At 40.4% G+C, this 23139-nt stretch overlaps 3 protein-coding genes across 4 annotated transcripts; 2 read left to right on the forward strand and 1 right to left on the reverse strand.

The window, feature by feature from the left end:
- The first annotated feature begins 2198 nt into the window (after positions 1-2198).
- On the forward strand, positions 2199-8289 carry LOC105384438 (arginine/serine-rich coiled-coil protein 2). 2 transcript variants are annotated; one of them, XM_048626470.1, is made up of 12 exons: positions 2199-2405; positions 2616-2690; positions 3875-3962; positions 4291-4414; positions 4803-4887; positions 5209-5285; positions 5370-5447; positions 5803-5910; positions 6365-6456; positions 6760-6908; positions 7294-7438; positions 7824-8286. In XM_048626470.1, exons 1-12 carry the CDS (start codon positions 2331-2333, stop codon positions 7976-7978), a joined length of 1251 nt encoding a protein of 416 aa, XP_048482427.1. In that variant the 5' UTR covers positions 2199-2330; the 3' UTR covers positions 7979-8286. The 2 variants fall into 2 exon arrangements, with proteins under 2 accessions (XP_048482427.1, XP_048482428.1); XM_048626471.1 differs by having other exon boundaries at positions 2263-2405; positions 2603-2690; positions 7824-8289.
- Positions 8290-8447: 158 nt separating this feature from the next.
- On the reverse strand, positions 8448-10665 carry LOC105382218 (pachytene checkpoint protein 2 homolog). The gene has a single exon (XM_011552067.3). The coding sequence runs from the start codon at positions 10522-10524 to the stop codon at positions 9217-9219; it is 1308 nt and encodes a 435-aa protein (XP_011550369.1). The 5' UTR covers positions 10525-10665; the 3' UTR covers positions 8448-9216.
- A 77-nt stretch (positions 10666-10742) lies between these two features.
- On the forward strand, positions 10743-21797 carry LOC105382257. Its single transcript, XM_048626515.1, has 11 exons — positions 10743-11079; positions 11963-12099; positions 12319-12409; positions 12702-12859; positions 13499-14123; positions 14902-14991; positions 15280-15466; positions 18277-18437; positions 18799-18985; positions 19399-19518; positions 19889-21797. The coding sequence occupies exons 1-11, from the start codon at positions 11045-11047 to the stop codon at positions 19928-19930; spliced, it is 1833 nt and encodes a 610-aa protein (XP_048482472.1). The 5' UTR covers positions 10743-11044; the 3' UTR covers positions 19931-21797.
- The last annotated feature ends 1342 nt before the right edge of the window (positions 21798-23139 follow it).

The raw sequence follows: 23139 nt of genomic DNA on the forward strand, positions 1-23139 counted from the left end.
CTACAACTACAAGATACTTTGGGCACTTTGTAGTGTAGTTTTGTAAGAGCCATCGAAGTATATTTATTGTAGGGTCGGGTACCTAGGCAACAATGCAACGGTGGCTCAGTCAGGTATGTAGGTACCTACTTACAGTGATGATTTTTTTATGTATAAAGACGAAGTATGCATTTAAGTATTTGTATGTGGGTGGCTTGTGTTGCTAATCACATGAATATACTAGAGTGCTAGGCATTATCAGTCCCTCGATAAATCTGTAGGAAATTATTCGGCTCAGAAGATGAAATGGGTGGCGTGTTCACTATTTAGTAAGTTACTCAAAAATAAGTGGTATTTAATTACTCGGTATATATTATATGACACAGTCGCTGAATTGTAGAAAGGGACTTTAGGCTAAATGTATTGCTGCCTTGGTTTGACAGGATACGGACAGAAAGAGACGGACATTGTTTAATAATAATAATAATAATAATAATAATAATAATAATAATAATAATATATCTTTATTTCAGGTGTAAAAAGCCCATATCATATCCTAATTACATTTACATTTATAAAATTAAAATTAAAAGATACAAAAGTAAATATCATTAAAGTTTAAGTTTAAAGACAATATTAATATATATGTATATAATAAGATTTCACTTTGGATAAAGTTCATGTCATTTAACGTTCCCACCACGATGCACAGCTAGCCAGTGCCTAAAAAATGGACCATTCAAGTCGTCACTCACCACTTGCAGTATGGTATTGCTGGAGGAGCGCACTCGGTCCCAGAAGCCCGCAACACGTGACCTCATTATTGCAAAAAAGTCAGGGACCCCAGCCTCCGCAAACATGCCTGACGCACTGCAGAAACGAGGATGCTTTAGAAGTATACGGAATGCATCGTTGTACTGAACCCTAAGAGTCGAGTATGCGCGTTTCGTGTAGTTTAGCCAGAGCTGACAAGTATAAAAGCTCTGGCAGTACGCTCTAAACAGAGTTACTTTTACTTGCTCAGTACAACGAGCAAACCGCCTCGCGAGCATGTTGCAGCGGACGGCCAGGGCCCTGCGCTCCCTCTCCAGGTCTGCATCATCACGTAGATCTGACGTGAGCACGTGTCCCAGGTATCTGAAAGTCTCCACAACCCGAACTGGCGCCCCCCTTAAAAAGAGTGGAAGTACTCTCTCAGGACCCTTCCCCGATCTGAATACCATCATCTCCGTTTTCTTCTCGTTATACTTTAGACCATGCGCTTCAGCATAACGAGCACATGTGTCCAAAAGTCGACGAAGACCCTCAAGCTGACATTAGCTTCATGTTCCTTTCTGCAACTCAGCGACTCATATTATCAGAATATACTTTTTTGGTTCATGATACTAACAACTATGAAAAGTTATATATTATACTATAAAAGCTATTTACCTAGTAAGCTAATTTAACTACAATAATAGAGTTAATATTTTTGAAAATTTTGAGTATAGAATACTTTATAAACTCTCAAATTAAGTCGGTTAATACTTCTAGGACAACTTCAAGAATTTATAAGAATATGCATCTCAAGGTGCTATAGCGCAGTCGCGGTAGGATCGATTAATTTGAATAACTGATACTGGTTTAGTATCTGATTAAGTGATATGATAATAGATAGATAGAACCACCATATGCACTGTAACTCAGTGGTATGTATAGGTTTTGTGATGTACAGACCTAAGAACTAGATACCTATGAATTAACTGTATAAACAAGCAGCATCTTTAAGTATCGTGCTGGCAGACAACATGAAAGGCTCTTATCTACTCAGCTAGGCTAGGTAAAGGTATCACTTCACCAGCAGTAAAGTGAGTGCCACATCATCATCGTAAGTAGATACTTACCACAGTGTCAGCCACAGCAGTTTACCTAATCAGCAGAGCTTGTCCGTGGTGGCAAACAGGTGCAGTCAGTCATACAGGCTTGCCAGCATGGACCGCAGAGTGTGATAATGATGAGTGAGAGTGAGTGAGGAGCCATTAAGTTAAGTTGTAATGTACAGTTGCACGAGTTGTAGTGTGTGCATTTCACTCATTACATTTAGCATAGAAGCCATAACTATAAGAAAACAATCAAAAGAATCACATACAATTGTCGATACGGCATGCATTTGACTCATTTTGCATTTTACTCTGTGAAGAACAGAATAAAAACTTTTAAAAAAATTTATATACGCCATTTTGTTTTTTCATCTTGGATTGGGAAAATCGATTTTGCCTAGAATCTTGTTTTATTTTGGAATATCTTTAAATAGAAAAGCCAAAAACCATCGTTATTGATCTAAAATAGATTTTGGATTCTTGTGTAACAGTATGGATTCTCTGGTGGGCTACGGCAGCGACGAAGACCATGAAAGTGAACGATACGAGGTTCACAATAAACCATCGGTAAGGCTTAATTTTGTTATCCTTGAAAAACTTATATTTTTACACGTACGAATGAAAAATATTGAAATTTATCAGTAGTCTCATTAATATTCTATCTTATAGAGCAGTTGACCCTCGAAATATCCTTTCTATGTATTAATTTAACATTAAATAAGAGTTAAAACACTTATTAATGTATGTTCTCTTCTTGAAACTAGAATGATGTTTTAGGTGAGCCACGGCGGCGGCGGGAGGCGCCGGGACGATGACACCAACTATGACGACGTGAACATGGACATGAGCGAGGTAACTACGCCCTTGCGGACCATCCTTACCTACTTGTAGATAGACTATTCCTCTTGGACCTTAGTCAACGTCATTAGTACCTTAAAACCTTATGTAATTAGTATTTAGTACTATCAAAACAATTATTCTTTGTTCACGGGAATTGCATAGACTTTATCTATGTTTTCTGCTTCCATATAATTATCTATCACTATAAATAAATATTTAACTAAAAGTAAACATATTAAAATTCAAAACACCATTGTCGTCCTGTTTTCAACGATGATATTAACACTTTATTATTTTATATGTTACCCAATTTGTAAATTGACACAAACCAAAAGTCAAAAGTCCCCTCGCCTCGGAGCTGTGGCTTGAAGATTTGCCTCGCGTCTGGCGCCGCCACCGACCACTCCGCAATGTACACATGTGAGTACTTAGTTGTATGAAAAAGGTTAAAACAGGTGAAGAATCTATTGTCACAATATTATGGTGAATATCTTATTATCTGGGAATTATTTATTATCATTTCTAATTGTTAATCTATTGTAAGAGTTTATTATTGTACCCATTTAGTTATTATATTTTTTGTTTACTTTGCAATATAGCAATAATATTTATTAAAATTTCAATGGAGAAAGGTAAGGAAATTACATATTAATTTGTATCAATAATTAAGTGCCTGATATCTCTCAGCTCGCTCAAAAAATCTTTATTAACTCCAATTATTCAAATTTAGGTTAAGTAACCCAATTAGTAAACATGTAATGATAAAAAGCATAAAGAAAACTGTAAATGCAATGAAATATACATACACCACCACCTGTTTTATATTGTGCCTTATTCCTAAGGTTATTCATCCAATCTCTTACAGCCTATCCAGACCAAGTCAAACCAACTTTGCTTATGATAGCCTGAGTTAAGCGGAGCTTAGCCAGTCTTTCATAATTTATGAAGTTTTCTAAATGATACAAAGTTTTATAATATGTAGCCAGCTGCTGCTTCACGGGTTTGTTATCAACGACTAGATAAACGGCACGACTAGGCGCTGTGAATGGTGGAATGTGCATTAAACGAGTTTATCGACGTCGATAACCACTCGATAACAGACTCGTAAAGCTGCCACAGGAAAACACGAAGTCTCAACATGACTGTTTGATGGTTAGTAGTATGAGTGTTGAAGTGTGTCCTGCTTTGGTCCGCAGGATTCCCAGGCGGAGTCGGAGCCCGAGCTGCCGCCGGCGGAGCCCGCGCCACGCCCCGACGCCCGCCAAGATGACGGGAAACATTCACGTGAGTTGTGTTGCATGCACTATAAAGGATCAGATTTGAAATAAGCTAAGATGATAAGCTTTTCGAGGTCACCCGATGTCTCGGGGGAGTCTGTGAAAAGTAGCGAGTCTCCCGACATTGTGCCTTTAAGAGCATAGTTAAATGTTAATTTTGCTCACGCAAATTATACTGTATTTTGAGGCTTGACCATGATGTTATCAAGTTACCACTTAGCTATACTGCACAATTTTTCCCACCCTCAGGTCAATTTCTTTCCATAATTTTCATTTTATCATTATAATTAGTTATTATAAAAATATATTAATATTAACCGGTATTCTATACCCAGGTGGTCGCAGCGCGAGTCGCGAGCGGTCGTCGGACAAGCGGCGCGACGACCGCGACCGTCGCCGCGACGACCGCGGGCGCCGCGAACGCCCGGACCGACCAGACAAGCCGGAGCGCTACAACAGGTTAACAACCTTTTATTATAAAATTCGATTGCAGGCCATGGCAACAACAGTAGAGGCAGATATTTAATTTTATATTTAAAGACAGATCTATCTATCTATTGAACAAATATATCTGCCTCGGTTGGGAATTGGACCTAGGACTGGCACAGCAATAAGTATCTAACCACTGTGTGACCATAGTCGCAACAAAGTCGCAGTATCATAATCTACAACAGGCAAAATATGTTCAGCCATACTGTAACTTCTACCGCCTGAGCCTCCTGTTTTCACAGAAGTCGCTTGACAAGACTCTTACTGCAATTAACATACTTATTATCTTAGGACTTGATGTACTTATAGAACAAGATATACCTAGTAAATGAAGTTACCATTGTATCTGTATGTGCAGAGAGCGTGATCGTGACCAGCGGCGGCACGACGGCGGCTCGCGGCGCGGCCTGCTCGGCGACCGGCCCGACGACAGGGCTGATAAGGTAATTACTCTTATTATACCATAGCAACATGGGTTTTGAACGATCGACGCAACGGAAAATTTCCGTTCATCAGGATGAGGAGAGATGAAAAAGGTGCAGTGCCGCGAAAGGAGCCTTTCCAGTGACGTATTTTACTTGTACGTTCGCGGCCTGGGCAGTCAGTGACTTACAGCTTATTTTGACTGGCTGATCCTAACAATGATAAACCCTAGTTCAGCCCTTGTATTATCACCGAAATGCTAAGATAGAGAAGAAATTACCATATCGACATTATACAGAACAGTGTGCTATTTACTTAATTATCTCCTATTTGTTTATCAGATCCCGGCCGCAGCGGAGGCGCGAGGCAGCGAGCCCGCCTCCCGCTCGCACGACGCACGGGATGCAGTGTCTCCGAGGTAATTACTGAAAAAACCCGTTTATAAAAAAAGTGTAACTTTTTTCAACCTGCATTAGTAACGTGTTTTTTTTGTTATTGTCAGGTTCGTAGACCGCGACCGCCGTGACAGAGACCGCGAGCGAGACAGAGACCGGCACGGACGACGATCCGAGGAGAAGAGGTAGTTGTTTATAACTTTATTTACATTTAAATCCACAAAATTACTAGATAAAAGGTAATAAATAACAATTAATGCAATGTAGGCACTTCAGCACTAATTTAACCCTGTTATTGCGGTCTCAATGTGCTTTGGGCTAGAGCAAGAAGCGAGGTACCTAACTATCTGTGTAACAAACCAGACAGAAAGTTACGTCTACTAACAGCAGAACCGATCGACTGTCTGATGTTAACACCCCATAGACACAGCCCATGATCATCCACTGTAGGACAATATTACGCCTTCTCTGCGGGGTTATAGCAATTTTATTGGTTTTTTGGAGATATAACAGTTGAACAACATTGTGAATTTGTTCCAGGGGTGGTCGCGAGCGCTACTCCGAGCGTCGTTCGCGCTCGCGCTCTCGAGAGTCTCGCGAGCGCCGCGCCGCCTTCCCGCCGCCCGAGCCGCCCGTCGCCGCTCACAGGTAACTCAAATACCTACATCAGATATTGCAAGCAAACAACTTCCCCTAGCACCCTGGGTGTATAGCGACTGATGCCAAACTGATAATGATAAGCCAGTCCTTTCATGACAGTGCCAAATTAGAATTAAGCTAATGTCTAGATCTTGTCTTGTGTTTATCACCAGCACCACCACAATATTGAAGAATCAGCATCGCCCATTAAATATCCATTTCCAAGGCCTTCCTTATAAACAATATTATTATTTTAATCGTGCTTGTCGAGCTACAATCAATATAGCAATTTCAACCAAGTGATAAGCAATCCGCTAGCAAATATAATAGGCGTAGTTTTAATTGCGTTTTCTTGATAACGCTATCCCGTAGAAATTAAACAGTAAGTTGTGTTAGTAAATATTCGAAATTGAATGAAATTAAATGAAATTGAATTTGTAATAAATACCATGTATTGTTTCAGCTCCGGAGAACGGAGGATATCCCCCGCCACCACCGACTACCGGCCCTCCTCGTACAAAGTCAACAGGAAACTCGAAGTTATGGAGAAAATGGGTATTTTATTTTACTGTTCAAAATCACTAAAAATCCATGACCACTAATTATCTGGGATATTGCTATTAGGTTCAAGACTTATAGCCGGGTGTAATTTCAAAAATATGCTTCTACGCTCGGAAAGATTTGGGAACTACATCCCTATCAGAATATTGCTTCTATTTAATCTGTTTTATTATTTACTTTATGTATTAGTATTACAAAGGTATCAAATACCCCACTGTTGGGTATAGGCCTTCTTTTTGTTTCAAAAACTTACTGCAAAAATATCCAACATTATCATTATTACCCCTTCCCCTCCAGGTCTTCAAATCAAGACGCCGGACGGCTCGATGGCGACGGCGCAGCAGCTGCGGCGGGCCGCCTGCGACGCGCCGCCCGCCGCCGCCGGCGCGCCCCAGCCCTCCTTCTTCAACGCGCCCAGCATGCACGCGAATAAGGCCTTAGATCAGGTGTGTGTTGTGCAGGCTAATCATCATGGTGTATTCAAAGTTCCTGATAAAATGTATCTTCCTATGCAAGTTGTTCGAGAACCGTTGAATATAGCGTTACTGAAAAGTCCATAGTCGATTGTTCGACCCCAAAAATATGTATCGATGTCTCAACTACTGTCAACAATATCAATACTATTGTGTTTTTTCTACTTTCTATAGGTCGTCGATAGACAATAGCGGCCGCACTAGTTGAGTTCCTGGTCCACTGGTACTTTAGGACAAAAGTCACATATTTGAGTAGAAGTCTTAGTAAAATATATTCTCGGCCATCCTCACCCAGCCATCCGGTAGGCTTTGCTACCGACACTGTTAGCCTATTCTAAATGTTTCCACCACTTCCCAGGTACAAAAGCGCAAGTTACTCTGGTCGGGCAAGAACAAGTCGCCTGCAGAAGAAGCGGCCAAGTGGAGCGGCGCGCGGTTCGCGCAGGACAACGACGGCAAACAGGTCTCCAAGTTCATGCGACTCATGGGCATCAAGGAACCAGGTGTGTACAGAATTGATGAACTAATAATATTCCGCCCTGTGTTTACAACTAGCTTATGCGCCCCTCGCATTGCCTGTAAGGCTCCGCGCCAATTGGGCCACCGCCACTTATATGTACTTATTTTATGTGGCTGCCACCGGCCACAAGTATCTATATAAAATACATGAAAAAGTGTGTATGGCGGTGAATGTGTCCGTGGCCCAATTTGCGCCGAGCCTTAGGTTTATCGTGGGACTTCCGGCATAAAAATAGTGTACTCAGGCACTACAGTGCTCGGTAAATGGAGGAAAATGTAGAGTGATAATTTCGGAAATCAAATCTTTCCCTCTAGTCTAGATTTTTTATAAATATAATATTAATAACTCTTATTCCTTCCATTCCTCAGCGGCCGTCAAACCCGAGGCTCCGGAAAAGGCAGTGGACCCCATCAAGAAGCAGGAGGAGCTGTTCCAGGCGATGCAACAGCAGTACGAGGTGGCGCGCGCCGCGACCCACACCATGCGCGGCGTGGGCCTCGGCTTCCAGCGGGGGCAGTTCTAGAATGTTCCTCTTGTGTAGTTATATGTGGATATTTTACGTAAAACAAAAGAATGAAGCAGTCAGGAGCACACCATGCGCGGGGTCAGCCTCGGCTTCCAGCGGGGGAGGATCTCCTACTGTGAAGGTGTTGTGGATATTTCACGTACAAACCAGCGCCACTAGCGGTTCCTAGGGTAAACGAATGATTGAAGATTTATACGCAGATGATAGATGGAACCGCTAAATGATCGTGGCCGAGGCTGACTGATTAATCAATATAGGGGGACTTGGTGACCTATATCCCCTATATGTAGATTATCAGAGGGCATCCACTGTGGAGTGGACTTTCGAGGCGTCAACCTGTAAAAATTGTGTTGCCGGCGTGAAATAATCTACACTGGCTTAGCTGTGGAGTTATACCCAAGCACGCCCGTTATACCCAAGAGATAGAGCGATGACCCAATGCTGGGATGTTTTGCTTTATGACCTGTTTATGATCTGCTGCTTAACCCGATATGGTGAGGAACTTTTGAGAGAATTGCTAGATCTACAGGTTATGTGATCTTTTTGCAGAGATTTACTTATTAGTTGTTGCAAGACCTTACAAAATAAATTGTAACCCCTGTAAAATTGTAGTTATCATCACAGTTTGATACTTGTGAACCAAAAACCTAGCTTTAGGATAAGATACGCAATAGAACCGATGCAAGAGCCATTATTGTCACCGCGAATATATGCAAATGGCACAATATCAGACGGGAATTAATATTTACACGATACCTATGTTTTTATAGTATCACATTATAGTTCTCACCCTATTTCCAAAATGTTGGGTTGGAATTAAAATTTGCAAAATGTGATAAGGTTTGTCAATAAAAATATTGTAAATAGTTATTATAATAATGCTGTGTTTATGTTTGGAGCTAAACTTAAGAACCCTTTAAATATAACCTTTGTTTTTTTATTATTGTGAAATTGGCGATGAAGATAATACACAATTCCTACAATAATTCATGTGTGTATTTTTGGTTTTCTGCTAATAATGTTTTTATTACATTAGAGCACTAAGTAAATTTTGTAGTTATGTAAATATAATGTATTTCTAATAACTAATGATAAATAAGTCCTAAGAGTACTGTAGCTTCCATTCAGTCAATAAAAATACTATTACTCATACAAGTATTTTATTACATCCAAAAAATATCATTTAGGTACTTATAACTAGAAATCACAAAAGAAAATATATAAAAATTAATTCATCAGTGTCCATTTGTTATAGGGGCTTGGTTTTCTTTATCACTTTTGTCTTTACTGTTAAAAGCTGTAGTATCAAACTGGTACTGCTCCAACGCCATTTTTAATGCATGAAGAAACTCTGTCAAGTTGGGTTTGTCATGTGAATACAGAGCTCGGGCCAGGAAGGGCAGGCGGCGCAGGGAGCGGGCACTGAACTCTGAGTTAGCAGCCTCCTTCGCTATCTCCATGAGCAGGTAGCTGGGGCTCGCCGCATCACTCTCCGGGAAGTTGCTGTCTTTTAGAACCTTCATATCAAACAATCTTTCATGTGGGTACACTATATTTCTTGTCATTAATTCCTCACAGCATCCTCTTAGGATCTCAAAGGCTGCATACTGAGATGGAGGGCCGACATATCTCTTTATATCAGCCCGATCTACAAATGCAACATCAATGGCTTCTGTCACATTGGATGTTGTCAAAACCAAAACATTTGGATGCCTCCGGATCCGATCCAACTGAGTAAGTATAGCATTCACTACTCGTAAGGAATCTGATGGCTCAAGCCCTGAAAGAGCAGCTTTGCGAGCATGAGTCAGGGACTCAACTTCATCTATCAGCACACAAGCCAGAAGCTCCGTATCTTCAACTATCTCAAGGATCTTGTCAAACAGCTTGAAGACTAGTTTACCACTCTCCGAGAACCATTTGGAAAAGAGGCTGTGGCTGTTGATCTCGAGCAGGCGCGCGCGCGGGAAGCGGTCGCGCATGCGGATGGCGAGCTTCTGCGCCAGCGCCTTGCACAGGCTGGTCTTGCCGGTGCCGGGCGGCCCGTGCAGCAGCACCACGCGGTTGCAGCTGATGAGGTTCGTGTCCACGCGCCGGTCCGAGAACTCGAATGCAGTCTCAACAAACCTCAATGTGTCTTCTTTAACTTTAGTATCGTAAATAAGACTCGCCCAAAGGCCGTCGAATTCTTCACACGGTAATGACCACATCTCGGCTGACGGGAGCTCCTCTCCTGATGTTCCGTCGGTTATCGTATCGGTTTCTGGGCCCAGGGCGTCCAACGTGTAGCAATGATACACCAGTTTTGTCTTCGACATCTGCACGGGTGTTTTGTAGTCAACATCGCAGATCGTAACAGAGTTTACATGTTCCTCTATGTCAGGGTAGTTTTCAAAGCCTTTTAACGTAGCACCAGGCGTTAGGGATAAAAAGTTCAGGAGATAGGAATTAACTAAGCCTATGATGTAAGTGTCATTAGCTGTGCTGTGAGGTTTCTTCACAATTTCTACGTGCAGTGAAGGATTCATTGTCAGATTTACCATTGAAGAAAGAAAGAGGTGAACTTGAATTAGAACCTAAATCCACAAATCTATATTCAACTGTTTCAATAAATTAAAATAAAGGAAAACAAAACAACACGATGACCGACGTGCGAAAGTTTTTGAATTTTGAATGTAATTTTTTTCTGAACCGCCAATAATCCTAAACTATCACAGATTAGTCTAGGTTTAGTCAAATGTCAAATATGTTGCTAGCCGTATCGCCGATGCTCTTCGAATAAGGGCGCTAATGAACATATTTTTAATCTGTAACTTTAGCACTTGTTGCCTTGTTGCGGTATTTCCCTGAAAACAGAAACTGAAAAACACTTTGCCATTTTCTCTTTAGATTGTGGGTATTTATCAATTTATTAAAATAACTGGCATTTGATGTTAGCATTTTCATTCATAATATAATGTAAAATGCCCAAAATTCCTAACAACTCTTTGCTGCCTGCAAGTGCTCACAAGTGCGCGAACTAGTGTTCAATAACATTGCGGAAAGTTCTGAAAATCTGTAAAAATGGGGGACGAGGAGACTAGAATATGTTCTAACTGGTGAGTTAAAACTTAAAAGAATTGACTGCATTGTGCCAGCGTCCAACGCGATTTGTGTCGACAGTTACGCTATTTATATTTCTTTGCGAAGAGTTTATTTTTAGATTGATTGAACATGTAGTTTTTCTAACAGCTGTTGTATGAAAGCTCGCACGGATTGTTTACATTTCAATGAAAGTTGCAATGATTTTGTTATCAAAAAAATCATCAGCTGTCCCCATGATACCCAAAACTGATTTTATGTTATAATTTTGAATGATCAGTATTTTCAAAGGAACTTTTATTCTACACAGGAAAAAAGGGGTGGGCGGTTTTGCGTTGTGCAGTGCCACAGTTTCTTACTAAAGGGTGTGTCTATTACCCTCCATTTTACAGGACATATTGTAAACCCAAGCTGAAATGTTTCCCAGTTCCACAAATTTCTTTTGTCATGCATAAACACCTTATATTTTATTAAGTTTTTTTCAGAGATAATTTTTGAAATTTAGGCCCAAAAGGTACATAGATTATTTTAGCCTAGACTCTAGAGCCCTGGTACTCAACCTTTTTTTTTAAAGGGCATCAATAACATATATGTTATGCTGTCGCTGGCTAAAAGCAAAAAAAAATATTATATTTTTTAGTTATTATAAAGCAATGTAAACTATCGAATAAAATATATTAAAAAACATGCATACTTATTCCCTATTATCTCTCATGGCACACGGGCTACTGATAAAGGCCCAGCGGGCTGCATGCGGCTTGCGGGCCGCAGGATGAGTATAGCTGCTCTAGAGCATGTCTTCTTGGTAAAGCCTTTATTTATTAAAAGTGAAACACATGCAGAAGCAATAACTTAAGTTTATATTTTCCTGAAGTATCAACCTCTTTCCTCCACACACAGCAAGCGGGACATCCCGTCAGTGAACTACCTGGTGCACTCGGTGCACTGCGCGAGGAACATCCGCGCCTGCCCCGTGTGCAAGGAGCCCGTGCTGCTCGCCGACCTCGAGGAACACCACAACAACTTCCATCAACTTAGTATGTACTATTTTATTGTGCAATAAAGTCTAGCCCTGTTATTCATAAAAAAGTGATTGAATGGTTAAGCTATTGAACTGTTTTGTCAGGTAAATAGCTAAAGCTTTGGTGTGAATCCCCTGTTTCTCACAGGAAATCATAGCTGCAATAGTTAAATCTAAATAAATAAGAGACCTACCTAAGAGTCTCACTACTTTATTATTGTAACATTGTCTGCAGAGCCATGCAAGAAGTGCGGGGAGAATGTGTGCGGCAGCGACCTGGAGGACCACGTGCGGGACTCGTGCAGCCTCACTATCCAGCCATGCAGGTGACAACCATTGCCATTTAGTCCCTATATCAATAGCCCTATAGCTATACTTAACAAAATATAGCAAAATATGTAGGTCACTGACACGCCTTTGAGGCCTACATTCTTTATACAAATCTTTCTTCTAAAATTTGTGGCTAGACTGTAGATAAATAAACGTCTGATGGCAGCGGCAGGGTCCATATTTTTTTGTCATTTCTCTTTATGGTAACCTCTTACTTCCTCCCTTTGGTAGTCAACACTAGTACTACCTCCCATAACTGATTACATGATACTTTCCTCCCTTTCGCAGGTTCTGCGAGCTGGAGCTACCTCGGCGCGACATCCCAGCGCACGAGGCGTACTGCGGCGCGCGCACGGAGCGGTGCGGCGACTGCGGAGAGTACGTGATGCTGAAGTACCGGCAACTGCACGAGGAGTCCAACCACGGGTTCATACAGCTGGACGACGGTGAGATTGTGGTGCCGTATGTCACTGTGTGTAATATGTTCTGATTTCATACTTCATACTACGGATAACGGTGAGCCAGCTATACGGTATGTGACTGTGTGTAATATGTTCTATGATGCACTCTTTACACAACGGATAACGGTGAGCCAGCTATGCCGTATGTCACTGTGTGTAATTTGTTCTAAATGCCATCTTGATACTTCATACTACGGATAACGGTGAGCCAGCTATACCGTATGTGACTGTGTGTAATACTACTACGCGGAGAGTATGTGATGCTGAAGTACTGGCAGCTGCACGAGGAGTCCAACCACGGGTTCATACAGCTGGATGACGGTGAGCTTGTTGTGCCGTATGTTACTGTGTGTAATAGGTATGTTCTACAATGCCTTCTTAGCTTATGTCTTCTATTTCGTATCCTATGACTCCCCACAGGGCTGAAACATCAGTTTTCCATCCCTGTCGACAGCAGTCAGCTTATATCACTGTTTGTAATATATATGTACAACCATCACTTCGAGCTCCTAGCGGCTATTCGACTCTAATCACACATAACCCGAAGACGCGGTGAGCGATCTATTTCTACGCACTTTATAGATAGAAAAATCAGAATTATAAAATTAAAAACTTTATTTTCAGAACCAGTGACACTGTTTCCAAAACTGGAGTTTCCCAAACTGAACAACTTCGGGCGACCCTCGGCCAGCAACGGTGCGTCTGCCTCGTCCAGCCGGCCAACTCCCGCCAACGGCCAACCAGCCACGTCTCAGGCCAAATACCTCAAACCAGTAGCCAACACCTCTGCCTCCAACTCTTCCGACAGACCTGCCACTCATCGCCCAGCAATAGACCAGAACTCCAAAGCCTGGGATATCCTCACAGAACCACCGCCAGTTAGAACGAAAAATACTAACATCAATAGACTGCAGTCCACGCACAATAGACCACATTCTTCGCAAAATAGACCACATTCTTCACATAATAGACCACATAATTCTCAAAATAGGCCAGAGTCTCATGATAGACCACAGTCTGCTCGTAATAGTCACGAGTCCACTCAAAATAGGCGTGAGTTTAACTATAATCGGCCGGATTCTAGTCACAATATACCTGAGCCTACTCATAATAGACCGGAGTCTACCTATGCTAGACCAGAGTACACTGGGTCTACTAGTCAGGGTGCATCTAGTCTACCGAAGAGGACGAATGATCGGCCGCAAGTGAACACGGCTGTGGCGGCCACTAGTAAAGTTAATAATGAAGGGTGAGCAATTTTTGTTTGTATTTATTATTTGAAAATTAATTTAGTATTATTTCGTAGAGACTCCTGGCTTTTTACAACCATTTATGCTAATAAACAGAGAATTTTGCTAATTTGTAAAACTGGTATTTATCTGAAAAATATTCTCTATGGCAAGTTGTTTAACTCATTTGGGCTTACAATCTTACAATAGAAATTTTGCAACACCCTGTATACAGGGTGTTGCAAAATTGGTATACTTAGCCGAAACCTACGTGTGCAGCATGTTATAATAATAATAATAAATCATTTATTTCAGACCAAAATACATAGTCCATAGCGTGTTAGTAACAATTTATCTTATTCTATGTAGTGTTAGTAAAACAAATAAATAATAATTATACGTGCTTAACTTAATACCAATCCTATGCATAACTGGTGTGACGTAACACCCAATGACGCAGCATTGGGGAGTCCCACCGGTCTGCGAACACACTCAGGATAGTGTTGGTGGTGCCGCGGAGGCGAGACATCATCGAGGCGCACCGTTTCCTCATAATCGCGTGAAAATCATCCGTTATATCTAAGCCCGAAACTGAAATCAGAATTTGGAAATTCGGGAAAAAAATTTTTTTTCGAAGTCACGTGACCAACAAAGTTTCTATGGAAAATATTTTTTTTTTTTCGCGAATTTTCAAATTCTGATTTTAGTTTCGGGCTTAGATATAACATGCTGCACATGTAGGTTTCGGCTTAGTATACCCTTTTTGCAACACCCTGTATAATATGATGTGCTTCTCAGAACATCAAGTCGTGGTACTAAGAAGCGCACCGCGCCGCGCCCCCCGCCCTCAGAGCCGCCTGTACCCGCCCCTAGGGATCCACATAATGAGTGAGTATATATTATTTTAGAAGACAGTTTGACTATGACTGTCTTAAGCAGGGTTTACAAGATTAGGGTATAAGACATGAGCGGGCCTGATCCACTCGTAAATGATCCGATTTCACTGATTGTTTCGAAGTTAACACGTGAACCCTACAAAATTTCTTCGCATTTCGCAATAAACTGTACTGTATTCTGTATTGTTGTAAATACCTTAGCTTTTTAACATTTTACCTACAACACCTATGTACAAGCTATTTTATGTCCCATATAATAACAACACCACCCGCCCCGCAGCACCAGCCAAGACCTAGTGTGGGGCCCGACGGCTGACTTCATGGCGGGCCTGCACGGGGCCCCGCGCGGCGCCCGCGGCGGCGGTGGCGGTGGTGGCAGCGGGGCCGGGGGGGGTGAAGGGGGAGGGGACGGGCGGTTTGGGAACCTGGAGCCCATGACGCACGACGAGTTCATGAATAGGTTCCAGGTTAGTGCGGCTTCTCTATTTCTACTAAGTACCGACTATGTATTGCTGCAGTCAGTAAGGAACCGCCTATAATTTTGACAGTCATCAACTACATGTAACAAGGAGTTGCTGGCTTAACGTCGGGCCGCCGCTACGCCGCTCCGAGCCTACGCTTTCAACCTACTTGCGTTACGCCGCTCCTCGCTTATGAAGTACTTTCGTTATGCCGCGCGTAACATTTTCAAGTTAAGGGGATGCCCTCCTATAAACATTTAATTTTTTTACTAATATTAGTTACATAGATAGATAGAATACTCTTCGTTTGTACACACACATATGAAACATAACTTAACATTTGTACAAAACTGGCAGTCTTATCGCTTAAAGCGATTTTTCAAGAAAACCATAGGGATGAAAGATATTTATGATCAAAGAAGTGTACTATAGATTGGCAAGTTGCTTGGCGACCCTCCTTGCGGGGTGAAAGACGCGGAGGGGACGAGGTACCCAAGACGACAGCGGGTAGCGGGAGGGTAGCGGGGAAGGGCAACGCGTGCACTGCATGTCATTGTTACGGCAGTCTCGGCCCCGCAGCCGAGGCGGCCACATGTCTTATATAGTCTGTCATAATTTAAGTGCGACCCACATGAGATCATTGATCCTGAGACCATTAGTCTTAGGATGAGTGTTGAGGCCTTTTTAATATTATTATTAGGTATCTATAATTCGTCAACAAAATAACGTTAATAACAACAAATCGTATAATGTCTCAATATAGGGGCTTCTTGTAGAACAGCGTACCGGATCAGTCATGCTACGCGGCTAAAGGTTGGTACTGCGCAGTCAGATACGAAAAAGTAAACAACAAAGACGAAGAGTCCATATGACAATGCGTCAGTTGTCAGTTCTTGTAACTAGGAAAGCAACCAAAATTTATGTGATTTAATGAAAGTAATTAATGAGCAAAACACAGAGAAAAATTACAAAATTGATGAAATTTTGAAAGAAAATGGTCATATCGTGCTTCCACCACCCGGAATTAAATCCTATTGAACTTGTGTGGCGGTACGTGAAAGGCGAGCTCGCAAGAACGTCGATTGACTCTAACTTAGATAAAGAGATAAAAGACTTAGAGTTGCTTTTCTCTAATTATTCGCCTAAAAAGTGGAGAAATTGTGACGACCATGTCATAAAAAATTAAGACGAATATTATAAATCTGATAGAGTATTTGACGATGTATTGGACAGGTATGTTATTGTTTATTTATAATTTATTGTAAATTAAACATAAATTGGTTTTTGTCTTAGATTTATAATTGAAGTTAATGAAAACGATGATGAAGATGAGGATGACGACGACGATGAACAAGTTCAAACAGAGAGTGAACATGAAAGTGACATGGAAATTGATTTATAAAATAAAACACTTTTACATAAATAAATTCAAATTGGTAGATATTCTGAAGGTAAACATCCAAATTTTAATGCTGTCAAACTATAAATTTTAAGCTAAATATGACATTTACGGGAACACGCATAGAATAAAATTTTACTTACGTCAGAAATAGTTACAAGCTATCGCGAGATTAATCCGGGCACACTTTTCTACGTGTGTAGCATGTCGTGCTACCTCGCCCCCGCCACTTCTTTCACCCCGCAAGGAGGGTCGCCAAGTAACTTGCCGCATTATAAATAATCAATAAATAAATGATGCAGGTATACAGTATACATGACATAATAATATATACTGATATGATTTAGTATATCTACAATTTTGAAATGTACTTCAATATTGTAACTTTTTCATTACTTGTATGTATTTAAAAAAATCACGTATATACTATGCATATAATGCACAAGTTCATAGATATTTACAGGTAGATTTAAATTTCCAATTGTCTATCAGTATTTTTCACAAAAATATACCTCTGCTCTCTTACAAAAATATACCTAAAACAACTCCCCAAAACACCTTACACTTTTTTTTTATATATAAAGATTTTTCCCAAAATAGTTGTCTATGAAAAAATGCAGTAGATAGAGCAATACAACATAGGTATATGAAATGTACTTACAGTGCCACAAACTTATCTGTTCCGGTTAGAGTTCACGTAAATTTCTAATATTTCTTAATTCTCTAGGATGTTAAGTTCTACCGTAATGGTAATTACCCTTGTGGTTTAAATAAATCCATCTAATCTATATCAATATATAATTTATTAGTGAGTAACGAGATATGGAATAATTTAATTTGTTCTCACCGGAACAGATAAGTTTGTCGCACTATACATATATCTATACCTAACCTATATACTATATAAATCATATTATACTATATGTATGTATCTAATACAATAGATATATTAAACATAATGTATAATACTACGTATATAATATAATACAATATTTACCTACTAATACATAGTAAGTTAAAGTCAAAACATACAGTTTAAACCTTTAATACAATGTTAGGAATTAAATATTTCGACATAGCATGCCCTTAAGTGAATAAAATTGCGGAGCGGCGTAGTGAAAGTCCTCTGTAGGCGGGAGCGGCGTGCCGAAAGTAGCTTGTAGGCGTGGAGCGGCGTAGCGACGGCCCGACGTTAAGCCACTAAGCCGTAACAAGGATGGAAAAATTTACGTTTTTTCTTTCCCAGACAACTTTTTCTAAAAAACAGATTGCGTTTGCTTTATCTATAGATAGTATCTATAAATAAGTTATTTTGCGCTTAATTTCCAAAATGAATATTATATGCAAAAAAATTACGGCCGGAAGGTTGGCCCATCCTCCGCCACAATAATAACTATTAAACAACCTCATATTCCAGCGTCTCCAATTCGAGAGCGACTCCCGCCCCCGAGGCAGCCGCACGTCGCACGACCGCATCAACGAGATCAAGAGCTCCCTTCAGGTGCTGAGACGAGGGCTGGGCGAGGTCACCGCGCCATACAACCAGCAGGGACAGCCTAGACGACCGTGCTGCAATAGGTAATGTATAGTAGAGCGGAGTGTACACTATACAGAGTGTACAGTACAGTCGAGTCGGATTTACTGTTAAATAGATCCAAGTGTACAATACAGTAGAGTAGAGGGTAAAGTATTAATGAGATCAAGAGTAGAGCTTAGACTACAGTAGAGTGTACAGTATTGTAGAAAATAGAGCCCAGAAATTTGATGATGATGAGATCGAATCTGTGCTCATGAGGTATTTTCATCATCATAAGCCAACAAAATCGTACATTGCTGGATGGCCATAGCACTCCATTTTCCTCATCCAACCACCACCTGTCTAAGGCCAACTACAAGATACTCGTGACTTCTCCAAACTTATCCATTCTACCGTTTCCAGCGGTCGCAACTGCCGCTGCAACGCGCCGAGGCAGCCCGGGCTGGACAACGCGGTGGACGACCAGTTGGGCAACTTGTCGGGCGACATGTTGGGCAACTTGTCCGGCTTCGACTTGGAGGGGGAGGTGGAGTTGCCCTGCGAGTTCTGCGGCGAGTTGATCCATCATGAGCAGCTGGTGTTGCATCAGGTGAGTTTGACTTTGTCTTTAACTCCTTAAGGACTGTTTAGACTTACGCGATGTATTATTATGGCTGTTGCGTGCTGTAGCGATCTATCCCTAATACATGGTGACTCAAATGGAAACTTTGCATATGTCCCTTTCACACTTAACTAAGGTCCTTCTTCCGAAGTTTGGACCAATTGTAAACATGCTGATGGCTAATGCTGGTTTCGTGCGGTTTATTTGTTTTTTTATAAATACATAGATATAAGTTATTTGTTATCTCAACAGATAGAAAATATATATCATATCGGAAAAAGTGCGGTCTTTGACATCACCACCCTTATATTTTCTGAATCATCATCATCAGACCGCAATCGTCCACTGCTGGACCTTCGGGATAGGCCTCTACACTACTAACAACTATTGTAATTCTCTAGACGGGATGTCGTCCGGACCTGGTGGGCCAGCACGGCGCGGCGGCGGCGGGTGCGGAGCCGCTCATCCCCTGCGAGTTCTGTGCTGAACCCCAGCCGCTCTACCTCATTACTGAGCACCAGGTGGGTACCCTACTTCAGTTGGTATATGAGGGTCTAGTACAGTTTGTTAGATTGTCGGAAACTATAAAAGTTTACGTTTTCTCGCATACAAAGTGGCGGCTCTAGCGGAAACTATCATGCAACTTTTGACAGATAATGTATGCAGACTTTGAAACAGACAGAGGGATCGCCATATAGGTAGCCGATGCCTGCAAAATAACGCCCGCAGATAAACAAATAATTAGTCATTACTCTTTTAGTAGAAAACTCTCAAGATACGGCCGCCATTTTCAAATTGCTTCTTTATCTACGCGCCTGATACTTACGTACACACATAATTACATTAATATTTGGATAAAAACTTATTAACGTTATTAATTGTTTGTTTCAGGAGCGCTGCCAGCGGGAGAACAGTCCGCTCTATGCCGACTAACTTAAGGTTAATTTTCCAATGTTTATAACTCATGCATGCATTGTTGTTTACAGTTCTATATTTGCGTCTCTGAATGTGTAGTTTAAGAGTAAAAAAGATAAGGTAACAGGAAAATAGTTAGAAAACTTTAATTAGCCAATCAGAAGGCTCGAACTTCTTCGTCCACGTTCGTTACTAAAATATTAACGTGAACTTTTAGTATTTAATAAAATTCTGCAATTATTGGTGATTGACTAAAGGTCCCAGAACCGAAAATTAAATAAAACGCGTTTTACAAGATGGGAATTGGTGAAAACATCGAGGAATGGAATGTAATCTGATTGTAAAGTGTTATTATTAAATAGGTAGTAATTATTTATGTATGTAACTATTTATTGATCATCATAACTTGAAGCCATGGATTAATCCTCGTTGTTAAGGTTTAATTAATTTGATTCGAAATATATTATTGTAAAATACTATAGCTAAATGAATTGTCTAGTTGTAAAATATTATGAAAGCGGAGTATTTGAACAGGGTTGGAATATCCAGGGTGGGGTGAGAGGGTAGATAGAAAGGAAATATTTTATAAGAACTATACGATGCCAAATATATTTAAATTTAATATTCGGGTTGACCATTTGAACCCTTGTCTAGTCTAAGATTCCTAATCATAAGTGATATAATACTCATAATATACTTACCTCAAAGCACATTTATTCATTGGAATTAAGCATTTCTATTGTATGATATTACCCTCATATTGGTCCTAAAACTGCATTTCGGAATGATGGAACTTTTCCTTCTAGATTAAATAAAAGCTTTGACATGACAGCTAGTGGTATACTGCGATTCACATACAGTTATTCAAATGATTGCAAAGCGATTGTGAATTCTAATAGTTTGACTGTAGTAGCCCCATTTTATACCGCCATTCATAAAATGAGTTGTAGTTGTTTCCATCCAGTTTTTCACAGCTGATCGAGCAGTGAAGACCGACTTAAATTTGTATGGCGCGGGGCTAGGTAGCGTCTCCCCCGCGCCATACAAATTCGCGTTTACTCGCCACTACTCGAACGTGGTAAAAACTCGCACTCCTCATGCTGGCCACTCCAATACGGAGATATCCACAACTCGGGTGTATCTCTTAGTTGTGTCCACTGAAGCTTAGCGAAGTTGAGGTGTGTGGATAACGAAATTCTATTGGATGTTTGAAAAACGTATTCGCTTGTCTCTTCTCCCCATTGGGGAACTATTGCGAACTTGCTGCTAATGTTAAGTTATGGCTTTTAAGTATTATGAAGTTAGGGCTTTTGCTTACGTAAAAAATTGCTGAATTTGAGCAAATTTTATACGAGATATACGTGTCCAGCTAAAAAACAGTATAACTTTGTGCGAATTCTGTAAAAACCCAATGACTAGTCTTTATAATTATAAGATTGTTAATTAAGTGTGATAAGTAGTTAGACAAAAGTATTTATTTATTCTCGTTGCCATATTATACTAATTATTATTGAATGAAACATGCGTGTATCGTTGCGCATAGTTGGAGTCGCCATTATACTTTGTAAAATATAGCATGCCCCCTATGACTATTGATTGACAGATCCTTATGTCTGGTAAATATTTATAGGTCCCTTTGCTTTGAAAATCACAAATAATATGCATGGTTTGACAACTGTCAAGTCATATTTAACAAATATTGCGTTTGCGATCAAAGAATTTGTCATTCAGTTTATAGGGGTTGGCGTATTTCGAGAAACTAGCTAGGGGGTCACTATAGGTTGCAAAAAAACGAACGAACTATATTGACTCCCTTGTGGTTGTAGCTATTTACAGTGCAGTGGTGGAGAGGCACCTTTCGCCCACCCCACTTAGCTTACTATTCTTTAAGGGCCCGTACAGGGTGACGTGCCGCGCCAATTTTGGGTTTTCAATGCTCTTCACACAGCACACGCAGTGACACGCACACATGTAAGTTTGCACAGTGGGTCGATAAACTTTTACTCGCCAACTTTATTGACAATTATGTTCAAGTACATTTTGGGTGATTTTAGGATAAGTAAGTATAATTCTTACTTACACTGGTAGGCACCAGGAAAGAGTAGAAATTAATAGGGGTGCCACTTTACTCTATACTCGGAACCCGATTAGCTTTCTCAAACAAATGTGGTATTTACTTGAAGAAAGGTAACTAAAAGTATTAAAGTGTAGATAATAAGTTTCGGGCATCCTCCAGCCAACTGAACCCCGACGACAAAGCAAAGTAAATACATAGTGTCGCAAAAGGGCTATACTAAGCCAAAAGGGGATGACTCAAGGGGTCATTCTGAACAACTTTTGTTCTACGAGATTTGCAAATTCGCGAAAAAAAATATTCGTTTTCCATGGTAAAAAGTCACATGTCCAACAAAGTTTCTATGAAAAAGGTTTTTTTTGTTAATTTCCAAAACTCGTAGAGCAAAAGTTCAGAATGACCCCCTGTCTTACTCCTTTTTACCCGACTGCCGAAGGAGGAGGGTAATGTTTTTTGATTGTATGTATGTATATATGTATGTTTGTCTGTTTCTTTGTTCCCTCCTGTAGCCTAAACGGCTTGATAGATTTTGATGTATGAGGTATTGTTAGAAGCGTATTGATGGCGCGATGGCTATAGGCTATGTGACGTTCCATTAAAATGAACATAGCGCCCTCTTGAGGACATAACGTGACGATTGAAAAAATAATAATTCAACTTTGCCGTGTAAGGTATCAAATGAAAGGACTTGATTTTCACATTACAAAAATATGCATATTGAAGGTATTTAAATAACAACACCAAAATTATTGAAATAAAAAATGATCATGAACTACCTACCGACGTAAAATTTCATAAAATAAAAACAACTAAAAAGTTACAAATAAAAAAATATAATTATAAAAAACTAAAAACCTGACTGTACGCTAAAAACATGAAAACGAGTCCCAATGTTAATGGAAAGTATCGCAGGCAGGGACCAACTTGACCGCCACTCAAGGCCGTTTTCTAAGTAACATTCAGCTAAATGGTGAACCCTCTGCTGGTATAATTTGTTTATATACCGCTTTTTCAATACCTGTAAGTACATTTTTTGGCAGCATAATATTTTTACTTAATTTTAGGGTTTCGAACGTCAAAAGAAAAAAAGCAACCGTTATAGGATCTCTTTGTTGTCCGTCTGTCTGACTGACTGTCTGTCACCGCCCTTTTT

The sequence above is a fragment of the Plutella xylostella genome, chromosome 16 (assembly GCF_932276165.1).
Source record: "Plutella xylostella chromosome 16, ilPluXylo3.1, whole genome shotgun sequence".
In the NCBI taxonomy this organism is placed as follows: domain Eukaryota; kingdom Metazoa; phylum Arthropoda; class Insecta; order Lepidoptera; family Plutellidae; genus Plutella; species Plutella xylostella.